This window comes from Macaca fascicularis, chromosome 2, assembly GCF_037993035.2.
Source record: "Macaca fascicularis isolate 582-1 chromosome 2, T2T-MFA8v1.1".
Classification (NCBI taxonomy): domain Eukaryota; kingdom Metazoa; phylum Chordata; class Mammalia; order Primates; family Cercopithecidae; genus Macaca; species Macaca fascicularis.
Window position 1 is genome coordinate 118,027,098 of NC_088376.1, and position 16,332 is coordinate 118,043,429.

General features: G+C 43.2%; 2 protein-coding genes across 9 annotated transcripts in view; one reads left to right on the forward strand and one right to left on the reverse strand.

Annotated features, from left to right (window-relative positions):
• The window catches only part of CACNA2D3 (calcium voltage-gated channel auxiliary subunit alpha2delta 3), a 931,957-nt gene that overhangs the window by 776,498 nt on the left and 139,127 nt on the right, over positions 1-16,332 (forward strand). The gene's annotated exons all lie outside the window — the stretch shown is intronic.
• LRTM1 (leucine rich repeats and transmembrane domains 1) lies at positions 5,365-15,092 on the reverse strand. Of its 2 annotated transcripts, XR_012431276.1 has the most exons (4): positions 14,938-15,092; positions 11,720-12,316; positions 10,866-10,952; positions 5,882-6,017 (listed from the first exon to the last, which is right to left on the reverse strand). XR_012431276.1 is itself a non-coding variant. In XM_015445442.4 (3 exons), exons 1-3 carry the CDS (start codon positions 14,942-14,944, stop codon positions 5,584-5,586), a joined length of 1,038 nt encoding a protein of 345 aa, XP_015300928.3. In that variant the 5' UTR covers positions 14,945-15,092; the 3' UTR covers positions 5,365-5,583. The 2 variants fall into 2 exon arrangements, 1 of the variants encoding a protein (XP_015300928.3); XM_015445442.4 differs by lacking the exon at positions 10,866-10,952 and having other exon boundaries at positions 5,365-6,017.

Sequence of the window (16,332 nt, forward strand, 5' to 3'; positions counted from 1 at the left end):
ACAGTGGGGTCTCAATGGGAGGTATTGTAGAAGTTAAATGGCCTCAGATACACTACGTACAGGAAAGGGTGATTTTGCTCTGATTTTTTTTTAAACTCAGTGTCTCAGTGGAAGGCATATCAGCATAGGATGGGCAGTGCAGACTATTGCTCTCGTCCTTGACACCCCACTCATCTGTTTCAAGGTCACACCTCTGCTCCGTTTGTTTTGTATTATTTTTTTTTTTGAGACAGGATCTCACTCAGTCACTCAGACTGGAGTGCAGTGACTGGAGTGAATCACCGCAGCCTTAATCTCCGGAACTCAAGCAATCCTCCCTCCTCAGGCTCCCATGTAGCTGGGATCATAGGCATGCGCCACCACATCTGATTGATTTTTGCATTTTTTGTGGAAACGGGGTTTTACCATGTTGCCAAGGCTGCACCTCTGCTTTAGATAGTAGATATTCCTCCTGGAGACTTAGCTATCCTTGAGCAGTATTCCTAATTTCTGGGGCCCTCATAACTTTTCTCGTCTTCTGTGGATTAATTTGTATTTCAATGGGAAATACTTAATGGCTAGCATCTTAATCTAGACTCTGAATTTCTCATTTTTCTCAAATACTTTCAAGAGAGTGTGACTGAGTTTCTTCCCCTCTCATTCGGAGACTGTCTTTTCCAGCTCAGCAGAGCCATAGATGATGAAAGGGTTCTTATTTCCCCATTTTGCCTTGGCTCCTTCAGCTGTCCTTCTGGTTTTGGTGGGACCAGAGCTCTGGCAGTGTCCTACTGGTTGGTGGTTGGGTTTCTTTTCCCTGCCATGCTTTAAGGTAAGTGTTGGCAGTGCCAGGAAAGGATCCTAACTCTGAATTCTTCGAACCTGTCAGGTCCTGAGAAGTGCTTGGGTGTTGGCCTTGGGAAGACTTGCATCCAGATTCCCACTCCACCATTTACTAGTGGTGTGACGTTGAGCGAATGACCTAAGCCATCTGTGTCTTCGTATGTAATGTGGCAGTACAATACCCACATGTTTTGGTTACTGTAAGGCTTAGAGAAAATCAAGTATTATGCTTGGAAAATACCTGGCATGAAATTGAGTGCTCAGTAAATGCTGATAATGGTGCCGTAATTGTCCTTATCCAAATACTTAGTGTAATAATGTCATAGTTTTGATATTGTGGTTCACCACAAAATGAACAAAGAATGGTGAGGATCAGGTTGTGTTATCTATGCTAACCCCATCTCCTGCAACTGCATTTATAAGCTTGCAATTAATTCTGTGCATGACTTTTGTAATGTTGCTTTCCTTTCCATGCTTCCATTTCCTCTGTAAAATAAGGACATGGAACTATATCAGAGTAGCAAATAGGTTTAATCTCTTATGTCAACTCCAGTTGATCAGTAGTGGGTACCTGGAAAGCAGATTAAAAAAAAAAATTCTGTGGCCTTGTCTGGGCTCAGCAGATAACTTTGTCATGATCTATTAGCAATGTCTGCAATGGATAGAAAGGCTGGTGGCAACTATTCTGAAATTCTCCAGACCTGGACTAAATGCTCTCTAAGACCCTTCTCAGATCCCCAGTCCTCTGATTCGTTATCAAGGTCTTCTTGATGGGCCTTTGTAGTTGGCTGACATCGTATCCTGTCCACCCAAATGAATATTCAGTGTCATTGGAGTAAAACGTAGATACGAGTAGTTCAGTTAAGAATCTGAAGGATTATATATCAGTAAAAATAAATAAAAAATTTTTAAAAAGAATCTGAAATGGAAGTGGTTGATTAGGCAGCTGCTTCTCTGAATGGGGTAGGGGTTTCTTTGAGACTGCATTGCAATTTGAGTCTAAAAAATAAAGCATTTTAATCAAAAGAGCAAACAGGATGGTTCCCTAAAGTCATGCATGCAAATCATAGCCCAGCGATGCCATGTGGAGTTGGAATATCATTTTGTGTAGGTTTCTGTCAATAGCATTTAGCAATGGATACACGGATGGGTTTTCCCAAACTGGAAACAGTAATTTCCTGACCTGTAATAGAAAGCTATAGGTTTCTAACAGTTGTTGGATAATTATGTGAATGTATGCTACAGATAGATGATTTTAGAAATTGATTTAACCACTTCCTTTGATATTTAGGATCTAAGATAAAGGTATCTTGTTTCAGGGGTACTTGGTTAACTCAAGCAAGGAGATTCAATTTGCACGAACCTTCAGGAAGAAATCTGTGTGTGCATCACTTTTTAGTCTTGCTATCTTTGTAAGGAAAAATGAAACCCTTAGTAATCCACTGGCATTTTATAATCTTAAGCAAATGATTCTACCTGTAGGGTCAGGGATATTTGCCTTATTTGTAAAAGCTTTTCAGATACAGAGTTGATTCTAGGTCTTCTTTCTCCAAAATCTCTATGTCAGAGTACATTTTTCCTGCCCCCTTTTATTATGCCTCACTACAGACAGTGACAATATCCGTTTGTGAGTTTATGATCCCTGGCAAGGCAAAAATCACCCATCTGGAGTCATACTGTTCTACTAAATATGATGAAAGAACTATATTTTTAGTTTTCTCAGAAACAATCAACACTAAACGTGATTTTTGTCCATAGTGTGTCCTCAGCCAGGCTCTATGACAAAAGGACATTTTTATAAGGGAATCTATGAATATGACAGCAGCAATAAACAGCTGAAAATAATCTATGAGGCGTTTGCAAATTACCCCTCATGAGCTGTAGTGGTTGTGAAAGATAATTTGTGGTTCTCACAGAATACCCTGCAAATTGGGTCTTTCATCTGCAATGTTTTTCACAGTTAAAACATTTCATTTCTCATATTAACAAATGATAACTCTGCATTTGTTAATCTAAACAATTTGATTTATATTTTTTTTCTGTGCTGAGAAGCTGTTGACATTTCAGGGTAAGTAATTATTTTCATTGCCAACTGCTGTTTCTGGTGACTGTAGGCAAAAGATAGAAATCTGAATATAAGTATGCATCATTTTAATCATTTTCCTTAAAGACTGCCCATAAAGCAGGAAGTCTGTTTGCCCGAGTTATCATCTGTACTTAGAAATCTAAAAGGATATGAGTGTTGACAAGCGAGGATTCTAGTCACGTTCAGGGTTTTCTGTGGTGGATCAGAAACTCCCTCATGTAATCTCTGTGGGTAGGGGGACTGGGTTGACCTCCACTGTCACCAAACCTCTGGCAGGGCCCAGTGCACCTGCAGATTGAAATCACTGCAGTAAAAGGAAGCATGCGTTATTGGCCTCAGTAGCTCTCAGCTAATGTAGTATCTGTTCGAGTGGCTCATGGGTGTCAGGATTACACAAGAATGCCTTGCACCATGCCTGGTACACGGTACACAGCGTGAGCTCTGGAAACATCTGGTGAAACTGGGATGACGTATAAAAACATATAAAATTCCTTTCTCACACTGCCTTCTTGGCCAACCATCCTCAGTCCAGAGCCATGGAAAGAAAGGTTTTTTTCACTTGGAAAGTAGTCACTACGTCCATAAAGAAGGATATTGAGCCATGTCCACTGAGTGACCCATGGAGAGGAGGTGCCAGGGCCTGGGACAGAGCTGATGGATTGGCAGGCTTTCCTTGGGGTCTTTCTTTGATCTACAATCTAAGGTATTTCAGTTTCTTTTGATATTCAGAAAAAAAAAATTACCATCAAAATTTAAACTTCATCCCCTAGAAAAATCATCTGGCAAAATTGCTGCTCCAGAAAGGTGGTCCATCTTTAGCCTTGGGTGTGTGGGGCCCACACTAGCTATGAAGCACCATGGCAGGTGTAGATTGTCTCTGTGGTTATTAGAGGTGCGTCAGTGTGAGACCTGCACAGTAGATGTGGTAGGTTCACCCGTTTCCCTGCATCTGTCTGATATGATAGATGTGATAGATACATGTGAACCTTCCATTCACATTTCAGTGAGAGAATGGACTACTGATTTAGGATCCAAACCAATCATTACGTGGCCTTACGGAGTGAATGTAGAGCCAGTACCCTGAATGGCAAATGTGTTTTATCCTTTGAACCAACTCCAGTTGATTAGTTCTGGTTGCCTACAGTGCTGTCTTGTGAAGGCATCTGTGATGCTGAGCTAGGAAGAGTGCTGGGATTGATTAGCAATGTCTGTCATGGCCTCTGGATGAAAAACTGGCCCTATATTTGCCATTCTCTGCTTTTAACATGTCCATAACTCCTCTGTCCTCTCTTCTTGTGTAAAATGATTTTAATACTAACAGGTGACTGTGAGCATCATGAGAGAGAACAGGTAGATTCCACTTTAAGAAAACCTAGCATGAAAAAATGCAAATTTACAAAATGGATAAATCTGGAGCCAATTATTTCTATTACAGAAAGATTCCATGAAAGGTTCCTTTAAATAGCCAGCTCCCCTACTGCATTAAAATGATGATTCAATTTACAAAAATTCACTTTGCATGCAACTCTTCAAGACCATGTCTGTGGAGTAAAGACAGCCACACCTGATTTTTTAAAACCATGGCCTACATAACATTGAAGATAGCTGCCGCCACCTATCTTGAGTCTCTTGGTAATTCCCACTCTCTGCAGTCTTCCTTCTTACTCCTATCCCAGCATGGGGAGTAGACGATCTGGGTGGTGGACAACAGCTGCTGGCTTCCACCCTGACACGGCTGCATTTCATTAGTGGGTAAACTGATTGCTCTGAGTATGTTTATATGTGGGTGTGGTTGTACAACTCTGTGCACTCTGTGTGCTATGTATGCAGATACAGATACACAAAAGTCATTATCTCGCTCTCAGCCCAACCTAAATTCATTCCTGCTGTAAGAGTTCTAAATGGAAGGTTCCAATCCCTTGGTGGATATGGCCTTTTGGTAATATCTGCCCCAAATTCTGGCTCCCCATCCTCTTTGTGTTTGTTTATATGTTATTTACCCTTGCATTAGAAAAATTCCCGAGACTCGGGGCCTGAGTCCTATTATCCGGACATGGAATCTTCCTCTTCCTCTGAGGCCTACAAAGCCCCAAACGATTTTCTGATTTAGAAAATGAAATAGACTTTGACTCTTGGGGCAAGCTATGAAATTCCCAACCAACAGACACTCCCATTAAATACATAACATATACAACATCTGAAAGTATCACTGATCCAGCATGAACTTGAATTATAGAGGCATTCGGTGCTCCTCGGGTAAGATCACCAGCCTCTTCCCAGGCACTCAGAATCGGGCAGTTTTCCAGTGGACCATAAAGCTCCAGGAATGCTGACTGGCATGTGTGTTTGAATTTCGGTTGCTCTGTAAAAGGAACTTAATCCACAGAAGAGTACCTGGAAGAGATGGCATCTTCCCTTTCTCTGTGTGTTTTACCCCCACATAGAATCATCATCATAACTTCTCAGGCCCAGAGCACAAGTTATCATCTCTGTTTTGCCTATGGTATTTTTTAAATCACAACATAAATTCCTCCCCAGAAATATTTTTTACAGACACATCTTTTTTTTTTTTTTTTTCTTTTGGCAAAAGCAAAATGAGACTAACAGTAAACACATCAGCCCTACTCAGACACTATCTTCTGGCCTGCAATGACCAATCCTATTTGAGACAAAAGCTCTCAGGCTGGTGAGCTGTCAAATCGCTCTTTTTCTTCCACCTTCCCAGGATCATTGGTTTGCACCAAGGGTCCCCCATGGTACTGGGCTGTGATTGCCGCATAGGTGCAGCCATAGATGGCAGCTGCCAACATCATGAGACACACAATCCCACACACAACCCCAGTGATGATGACGGTGGCAATAGCATGACGCAGGTTGGCAGGCCTTGGCTTGGGTTTGAGCTCGCACTCCAAGAGGTCTCGCTCCCCCGAGTTGTGGTTCTCAGAAGGCCTCAGGACCACACCGTGGGTAGAGCCGGGCCGCTGAGGCTGCGAGGACTCTGGATCAAGAGCAGCAAGAGGGCAGGGCTGGTACAGCTCATGAGGAATCCTAAGGAGGTCCTTTCCCTTCCAGGTGTCTGGTGATCCACAGATGACACCGTCTGTTATTCCCCCTTTAAAAGACAAAAGCAAAGGACAATAACAGAGCCTTGATACAACAGAGTTCCAAAATCCTCTGCCTGCAAAAACTTAGGCAGATGGAATTTATGAAGTACCATTTTTTTTTAATCCTGGAGTCAAAGAATGTAACAACCATATTTTATGATTTTAAGATTCCTAAATTGGCTAAATACTAAAAATGCCACACACTAAATTGGCAATTACTTATGACCAAGAATTCATTAGAAGCCCAGTAACCTTCATGTTCTGCAAATGCTCAGAGAAAACAATGCAAAAGCGGACAAGAAGGCACGCTGGGGGCCAATGGTGAGCACGGCTGCCCACTGCATTCCTGCCACTCACGGCCCCAGTGAGCCCCACAGACAAGAAATCTTTCGTGTACCAGATTCCTATTGGAAATCTAAGGAAAAAATACAATAAATGTGCGTTGTTGTGCTGTTGTGTGTTCATTACAAAGATCCTGTGTGTCTCAACACTGTTCAGTGATGCCAGATGGAGAGATGGAGTGGTCTTGGAGTGATCTGTGGATTTGACAATACTGGAAATTTAGTTCCTGGAATTAGGTATCATGAATGTGTCTCCTCAGGCCTCAGAACATTTACGGCTTTGAGTACTGAACTTTCTAATGGGTTATTAAACCCAGTTTCCCTTCCCTGCAAGGTGATGGATATCCTCAGGTGTGTAGACTGCTGTTGGTCACGGGGAATTTGGGTGGTCAGTCATTCTTTCCTAGAAAGAGCACTGAGGTAGCAGACTGAAGTCTAGTCTAGTGTGACCACTGATTTTCTCTTTGACTTTGGGAAAATGCACTTTGCTGACTAAATTTTCTGCCATGAAAGCATCCTATTTGTATCCAACTTGATGGTTTACAAAGCACTGTTAGATAAGTCCTAATACTCCACTCTTGTAGGTAACTCTTGTCCGGACTCACAGAATTCGTGAGTGGATGAAACAACATCCAAACCCAATTCTCCATCCTCCGTCCAAGTTTTTTCCACTGCACTCACTGCCTCGCCACTTCCTCCTCTCAGGAGCATTGTGAGGTCAGAGGAGTGGGCAGGATGGCCCTCGGCACTGTCTTCTAGGAAGCCTTTGAGTGGACAGAACTGCCACATGACCTGTGCCTTGGCCCTTTCAGGCTGCCATAAGCACCTCCCCTAGGCCAGCTGAGAAGATTGGCACTGCTGTTAGCAAAGTTAGATTGGAGGAGATTCTTAGTACACACAGTAAGTGAAATATGAAATTATACCAGAAAGACATATGCAGAGGGCATCACTTCAACATTATTAGCACCCTCCATTGCGTGGCACTTCAGAGTTCTAGGAATGCTTTCACATTTATTCTCTCTAAGCCTACAAGATAAGTCCTAAGTGGCCCTGTAAGTACATAGGGCCTATCTTGCAGTGCAAGGATTATCAGGTGGCCCCAACACACCAGGGTAAGCGGCAGTGGCAAAATTCAACCCATGTCCTTTTTGCTGCCACTGCTTAAAACTGAATCACCTACCACCAGAGTCTCTTGGAGTCCTCCTGGCTTTTCTAGCAATCCTCTGAGGAAACAGTCCCCACCTTAAAGCAGAAAGATAAAAAGGGAATTTCTTCCTTTTTTGAGCCACTGATTTTCATGAGGCCAGAGGTTCAGAGCAGCTGCTCCAGATGAGTCCAAAGTGCCATTGAGATTAAGGATTCTTACCTCATGGACCATTTCATTCCTCTGCACCTGACCATAAGAGCCTCTTCCAGGAAGTTGGTTGCAAGACAAAAAGGTCAGAGAGACAGAAATGAAGTGATGGGGCATTGAGAAGTAGTCATGATATTTCATCCAGCCAGAGAGCATGGAGACTTCTACAAGGGGAAGCAAGGCCACCTGCCAGGGGGATGGACAGGTTCATCAGCTGACTTCCACCTTGACTAGGGTGGTTTACCCAATCACCCCAGACTTAAGAACTGCTTCTCTCCAGTTCCAGACTTTCTGCCATTCAGTATTAGGGTGGGAGCCACAGCCTCTGGACCCAGAGCCAAGGAAATACCCAGACTAGAGCCTGGGACATAGCTGGAAGGCAGGGGCTATAGCTGCCAAATGCTCTATGGTCTCCTGTGCAGGTGATCCTCAGCCAGGATGCAACTCCCACTCTCCACCATTTCATGGGCCGTGACCCCCTAGCCAAATCTGCTGATTATAGCCGGAGGGTCCCACATCCTTCTAGATTCATGTAACTGACAATGCAGGAAGCTCCAGCTTGCCAAGTGCTCATTGTTCTCTATCTGATCACTAGTAGCTCTTCACCTCTGTCTTGGGAGAAACTAGATTCAAATCTTGAGTCTGAACATTACTTAGCTGTGCAGCCCTGAAAAACTTCCTTGACCACATTGTGCCTCTGCTTGCTCATCTGGAGAGTGGGAGACGAGGATAATTAAAATTCACTTCCCAAGATTGCTCTGAGGACTCAGTTGGATAAAATATGTCAAGTATTTAGCATAATACCTAGCTCAGAGTAAATGTTTAATGAAGTGAAGATGACTTGTTTACTAGTAAATAGAGAGGAATAGTAATCATACAATCTGTGTGCATATTTCTGTGGAAGAGATATTATTATGTATTCACCAAAGCATATCTTTTTGCTCTTAGGCCAGCAGAAAGACTAAATTTTCCCACTTTTTGTGGTCCATTTGGGGCCATGTGATTGAATTCTGGACAATGGAACCAATTAATGCCACCTCCAGGCCATAAAACCCCAGTGTAATCCGCCATGCATTTTGTTGCCACTTGGGGATGACCTTAGAGGCCACGTAATAAAGTTGGTGGCATCACAAGCTGGAGGGGGCTTATGTCCCTAAATGGCTGCATGGAATGCAGACCCTGCCCCCATTTCCCTTGAACTATGACATGAATGAGCAACAGATTTTATTGCACATATAACTAAAGTCTGGGCTAGTCTGTTATGTCAATTAGCCTGCCCTTTCTAATACCTGTAGTGTTTGCATTCGTTTATATATCTTTTTTAAAAAGAAGACCTTGACTAATATCTGTTCCCTTATTTTGCCTGTATTCAATATATCTATAATCCGACTGCCTCCCGTGTTTGGCACGTATTTGGATTTTTCCTAGTTATGTTGGGACATCCAGGTCTTATTACCCCAAATCAATTTTTGCCTCTCTCCGAAGAAAAGCTGTGATCTGTGCTCATGCAGCTCTGTTGGGAGGGAGTGTTGAACTGCATCACAGAATCTGAGGACCGGAGTGGGCCGTAGGAACTCCCTGGCTTAAAACTATCAGTTTCCCTCTGGTGACACTGAGTGCTAGTGAAGTTGTCCTGATTTTCCCAAAGACCACCAGCAAGTTTGTGGCAGAGTAGGGCAGAATGCATCCCATCCCAGGTTGCTTCCAGTGCCCTAGTCCTGGGAACTGTTTTTTTTTAAATCAAGAAATGTTCTTTTATGAAAACTGTCTTTCTGTATTGGGCTGGCCTGTGCTTACGATTTGATCCAGAATACAATAGTTCAAGCCACTTTACCTGTAGATGTCAACAATTTATTTGCAACCTCTAATAAGAAAGATGTTGCCATAGTATGTGGCTGCTGTTGCTGGTTGGCTTGAATGCCGACTGGTTATTGATTATGTAGTTTGCTGTTACATTGTTGAGAAGGATTTATTCAATATCATAAGTTTGAACCCATGTTGTATTCACCCTAACCTCATTCCTGCTGAGAACCGCTGCAACCATGCAGACACTGTTGATTCCCTAATTCATGTCTGTAGCTCCAACATCTTCCTGAGCTTCAGGCTTAAATATACAACCTCCAACTCAACCATTCCCCATGGATCTGTACAGGACATCTCAAACTTGACATGCCCCAAGCTGAAGTCCTAGTTGACCACCTCCCCAACACACTCACTCGCTCCCCCCAGTCTCCTCTTTGCCCCTTGTCAGCTGAAGGCATCACCATTTACCTGGTTATCACTGCAGGACAAATCAAAATAGACGTTCCCATAATTATGGTCTTCTCTTAATCACCCACTCCAACCCATTAGCAATGTCTGTCAGTTCAGTATTCCAAGTATCTCCCAGCATTGATCAGGTCTCGCCACCCTGGTTTGGGCCACCATCATCTTCGCTGGCTGACTGAAATCACCTTCTCCCTCATCTCCCTGGTTCTTCTTCTGCAGCCTTTGGTCAGTTCCCCCAAGAGTCTACAGAGTGACCTTTTACATTGTAATCAGATCATATTGTTCCCTTGACTAAAACTCTTCAAGAGTTTTCCATCTCACTTAAAGTCCAGGCATCTTGGACTTCTCTGCACACTTCTGCATGATCTGGCCCCCAAGTACTGGTGTTGTCTTGTCTGTGTCCACTCACTCCCTTCCTCTGCACTAGCCACTGTCTTGTCTCTCTTTTTGTCCCGCAGCCAAGCCAAGTTTTCCCCCTCATCAAGCCCTTTGTGCTCACTATTCCTTCCCCCAATTATCTCATGGCTCATTCCTCCGCAGTCTTTGGGCTCTGTTCAGCCATGTCACCTCCTTGGAGACATCTTCCCATCCATCCTATCAAAAATGAGACCCCCATTCTATCACTCTCCCCTTCCCCTGCCTCATTGTTTCTTAGCACTAATTACTATTCTAAACATGTATCTTTATTTATCATCTTATTTAACATCTGTTTCTACTACCAGAATGAAATCTCTATGAGGGTAGGTACTGCCATCTTTTCAGTGGCTGACATACAAAAGGCACTCAAATATAGGAATGAATGAATCATGCTGAGAGCTAGAAGGAGAGAAGCACTGTGAAGTGGAGGAAAGAATGTCGGGTCAAGACCCAAAGGCCATGCATTCTGTTCTCACCTGGGCTTCTGCTCTGTGATCTTGGGCAGGTCACTGAACCTCTCTGGGACTCTGTTGCCTATTGACAACGAGGGTTGGCAAACTTTTCTGTAAAGAGCCAGATAGACAACACAGCCCCTGTCACAACTACTCTGCTTTTATAGTGCAAAGCAACCGCTCATTCAGTATATAATGAATGGGCATGGCTGTGTTCCAATAAAACTTTATTTACAGAAACAGGAGATGGACTGTGGCCCTGGGGCTGTAGTTTGCTAACCCTGGGTGGTTTCCAGAGCCCCTCATCTTTAATAGTCTGAGATCTCTTGTTTTGCTCTTATCATCGAGTTAAAGAAATTGTGAGTAACTTTAGAGAGAGGCCCTGTTGCACCCAATTTCAGTGACAGTGGTGTTTGCTAAAGCAGAAAGGATAATTTTAGAGAATTACAGTTGTCAAATGGGTAGAAGCAGACAAAGAGAGAAAAATATCCCAGAGAGAGATAACCATACCCATAATTGGAACACACTTGAAAATAAGAGTTTCGTGCTATTTGGGGTTGAGCAGTTATTCAGGTGGTGATTGAATGTCCTCCTTCTTAACAGCATACTCCCAGATAAGTAACTTCATGTTGTATTAATTAAACAAGTGAAAGTTATCTCCATGTAACATATTTGTAGATTAATTTAGATCCTGAATTTAAACACCTTCTAATGACTCACTTGACTCTTTTGCCATACCGTGAAATGGCACCGATGTGTAAAAGCTCAAATCCATCCCTTACACACTCCTCCACATTCTTTCTAATGCAGAGAACAGATGAGATTCATCCTAGGCTGGTAACACACAGATGGGGGGGTTCCAAATAGACATGACTCACCTTTATAGATAAATTTCTCCAACCAGAGTTTAAGGCCAAGCAAGTGGCAATTGCATTTCCAGAGGTTGTCCTTGAGAAATAAAAGCCTCACACTGGGCATGGATTCTAGGAGCGCTCGATCAAGCTGCTGAAGCTGGTTTTGTTGAACCGCAAGTATAGTTAGGTTCTCCCAAGTCTCTCCCAGGGATGTGGGAAGGTGGCTTATGTTGTTTGATGACAAATCAAGCTCCCTCAGCTGAGGGAGGGAATGGAAAAGTCTGCTTTCCAGGGAAAGGAGTGAATTCTGGGTTAGGTTTAAAACCTGCAAGTGCTGAAGCCCATGGAAAGCTCCAGGGGCCAGATCTGAAAGGGAATTGTTGGACAAGTTTAAGGCCGTGAGCCATGGCACTGACGTAAATGCAAAAGCAGGAAGATGGTGTATCTGATTATCTTGTAAATGCAGTGTTCGAGTCTGAGGAGGTAAATGGGAAGGAATTTCAGCCAGACCCTGCTGGCTGCAGTCTACAAAATTTGTAGATGAGTGACATCGGCACTTGTCTGGGCAGCCATATACCACCTGGAGCAGGACAATCACACTGGAAAACAGGAGCAGTTCACCTACAACAAACAGAAAGAAATTGGGATAGGAACCGGTTTGGGAGGTGTGGTATCAGCACTTTTTCCCCTTTGAATTTACAGGTAATGTGCTTTCCAGCCAGGTAAGACCTTCTACAATCTGGAAGAGAGGTTCTGTCACTCATCATCTTTAGTAGAGCCGGGCTGGACAGAGTACATCCCCAGTGTCAGTAACTACTGCAATCTTTGTGCCAACTATTGTTGGAAGCCTTGAGAAAAGTACTCAGTGTCTTCTGATTCAGAAGATGGAAGACTTAGTGATATCAAATAGAAGAGTGAAAAAAATATTTGAGGGATATATGCCCTTTGTAGGCCACAGCAGAATTATGTGGGGCCAGATGTGTAAAAGAGTGATAGAGGATTTCAGATATCCTCATTTCTGTAAAGTATGCAGCAGAACAGTGCTGTCTAATACAACGTTCTGTGATGATAGAAGTGTCCTGCATCTGCTGTCCAGTATGGGAGCCAATAGCCATGTGTCGCTGTCGAGCTCTTGAGATGGCACTACTGCAACCAAGGGACTGAATTTTTATTTGCATTTCATTTTAACTATTTTAAACAAAAATAGCCACATGTGGCTAATGGTTACTGTATTGGATAAGGCAGATCTAAAACACTGCTACATATTGATATCCATTTTTGCCGTTGTAATTCCATGAACAAGGATAGTGTCTGCTGCTTTTTTATTCAAGATTATAAAAATATAGAAAAGCATTAAGAATAATATAATGAATACCCCTTTTCTATAACAGTTCTGCAAGTCATTCATGGGTTATCATACTTCCTTGATTCTTTTTCCTTTTAACTCAAAAGAGCAATGCATGACTTACGCAGTTGAACTTACTTTGATTCATGCCTAATTTCTGTTTTCCAGCATAAGCCCCTTTCCTCACACCATTACTGATGTATCTCTCCAGACAGTTTAAAAACAATCGTTAGTAATGACAAAAATAGCAAATAACCATATAGCATACAACTACCATCCTAAGTGCTTTATAAATATGTATATTAATTAATCCTCATAACCTTGTAAATATGGTTCCATTATTACCCCCTTTTGAAAGATGAGGAAGCTAGGCACAGAAAAGCTGAATCACTTGCCCAAGTTCACATGGAGAATAAGTATTATAGCAGAGCTGTGATAAGGGCCAGGGCTGTCTTCCTCCCTCCAGAGTCTGTCAGAGTTCTTATCTGCTGTGCTCTGCTGCCTGTCAAATACACACACACACACACGCACACACACACACAAACACACACACTGTTTTGCATAACACTTTTTAAAAATCCAAATAAATGTAATCATCAACATGTCTCAGTCTGCAATTTGCTCTGTTCACTCAAAACTGGTCTATCCACATTGATACGTGGAAAGCTAATTCATTCCTTTCAACTGCTGTAGCATATTCCATGGTGAGACCATGCCACATTTAGTATTAATATTTACCCCCACTCTTATGAGGGGTAGTTGAGCTGTTGCAGTTTTTTTCTTCATTCTAAATGATGCTGTAAAATAGCATCCTTGTTCAGACTGCCTTGGCTGTGCAGGAACTGGGAGAGGGTCTCTGGAATCCAAAGAAGTCTTCTTACAGGGCTCAGAGAGGAGGTTAAGTTCACATTTTCTTAGATACTGCTCTGTCATTCACCAAAGTAGCTATAACACTCCCTTCTGGTTTTTTTCCTGAGACTTGAATTTCAAAATATGGGAAACATCTGTCAAGGGCATTTTATTATAAAGCAGTAGAGGAATTCGTTAGGCCACACAATAATATTCAAAACTCAAAATAGTTATCTACTCATAGTTGAAGCTCTTGAAAGGAGCTTTGTTTGCTCGCTTGCTTGCTTGCTTTGGGCCTCAACTAGGGAAACACAGTGTGGCTGTCATGCACTTGAGCCTTTTCCCCTTTCTTCCTTAAATTCTCTAGTGAGGCTAACAGTGCTCTAGGGCAATAGGGAAGATGTTTAGAGAGCCTTCTGAAAGAGATTCTTCTCAGTTTAATTTAGTTCAAGGGATGCAGAACATCACAGTCCCCTTCCCCTTTCCAGAATATCAAAGAGCAAAACCACTGTTTTCCTTTCTATAATTTTGCAAATAATCTAAATGACTCCTTTCAAAGCCAAAACGTCTTCCCCTCAGTAATGAACGGACACCCCTCACTTTTAGCTGCGGGGCTCAGGTATTAATTAGTTGCAGGAAATTAATTCTTAAACCAGAGAATATGTTTGCAGCAGAATCCACTAATCTATTAATGAAAGGCTTGCCTCTCTGAGATTGTAGCCAATTTGTTCATTCTTTCTTTGGTTCCACTCTTCCCCTCAAAGGAATAATATATGAACTCCAACTCCAAGCACCATGTTTTCTATGAAATGGCCCATGACATGCCAACTGCATATTCATGTCATGGCTGCATACATTTCTTTCCACCCTCTTCCTCTGCACCCAACATGCACAAACATAAATCCTCCCATGCAGAGACATTTTTCATATCTGTCCAGCCTTTTAAGACAGACGACTTGAAAATAGATTTCCCATAGATACTTTTGTGAGGGGATCCCGTCTTTCTCCCAGACAAGAACTTTTCCAATGGGAATTGATCAGGGCTCACCTTTCATGACTGAGTCTTCTCGGGCGTCCTTGCTGACCTCGTAGACCCCTTAATTAATGTGCAGAGCAACACACGAAGGGCATGGCAGACTGGGAGCCCAGCTTTACATTCAGTCTTTCTGAACCCTGCCCTTGCTTTCCTTCAATGCAGAAAACAGTTGTTGCTTTCAAAAGCCCACTTATTTAAGCAGCCCTTCCCCTTGTCTCCATCTGGCTGGGATCAGTTTCCATAAGAGGATCTTGGGATCATGCCCCTCTTCTTTCTTAAAATGTTGGCCTCCCCAGGATCATCCCTGCCTTTCCCATTCAGATGATGAGCCGCATAAAGAATGTTTGTCAAACCTTGGTGAACAGCTGTAGCATTCAAACATGACCCCAATGGCTCGGCCTTTTTGATTATTTAATCTGCTTGAAGTACAGGGCACCAAAATAAAACTGCCTTCTTAATCCGGCCGTGGCTTCTGAATTCTGTTGACTTATTAACCATGCTGGGTCACCCCTCATTGGGTTGGGGGATGCCGGACGGGACCCTCGACCTGGGGGTCAAGGAGCAGAGCCCGCAGAGTGTGTAATATGAGGACAAATTGGCCTGCTGGAGGCTGACACGGTTTGCACAGTGCACTTCTTTGGTCATCGAAGGCTTATTCAGCCAACATCTGTGGGGATTAGCTGTGTTGACAGGGTCTTGATGCCCTGAAATTCATAGCCATGGTTTCCTTTAGTGGACATCACAACCTTCCTTCTGGTGCCACAAATACTTCTCAGCTGCTGCCTTGCTTGTTCGCTGCCCCCACACCCCGCCCATTCCCCAGCCCCCCAGTCGAATTGACCTTTTGGTTAGTGTGACTTTAGAAATACTTCTTAATCTTTCTTCGTTTCCCTGATGCTGAGGTCCTGGCCCTGCCCTCATTTTTCACATATAAAACCATAAAGCCGCCCCTGTGAGCATCAGGCGTCGGTCAACTGTGACTGTTCTCTAATTGAAGCTGCAGGGAACTTTCCCACCAGAGACTGGAACCGTTTCTTTGAATGTGCAAATCCCCTGCCATTTGCTGAGGTGGGGTTTCAATGCCTGAAGCTGCTCTTCTAGATAAAACAAAATGTTCTAACTGTGTGTCACTGTGTGTACGCTTTTATGGAGGCAGCATGAAGTGCAATCCCGGGCTCCAGGAAGTATAATTGAGCCATTGGGTTTGGGCTCTGGAATCAGATGGGTCCAGAGTCAGTATTTGGCTCCACTATCACCAGCTCTCTGTCTCCAGGCAAGTGACTTGCCCACCCAGAGCCCCATCTCTGACATGGGGACAACAATAGCCCTCACTTTACCAGGCCATGCCCAGGATTAAATACGGCAGTACCCATCGTGGCCCAGAGTGTCTTCCTAAGTGTTCACAAT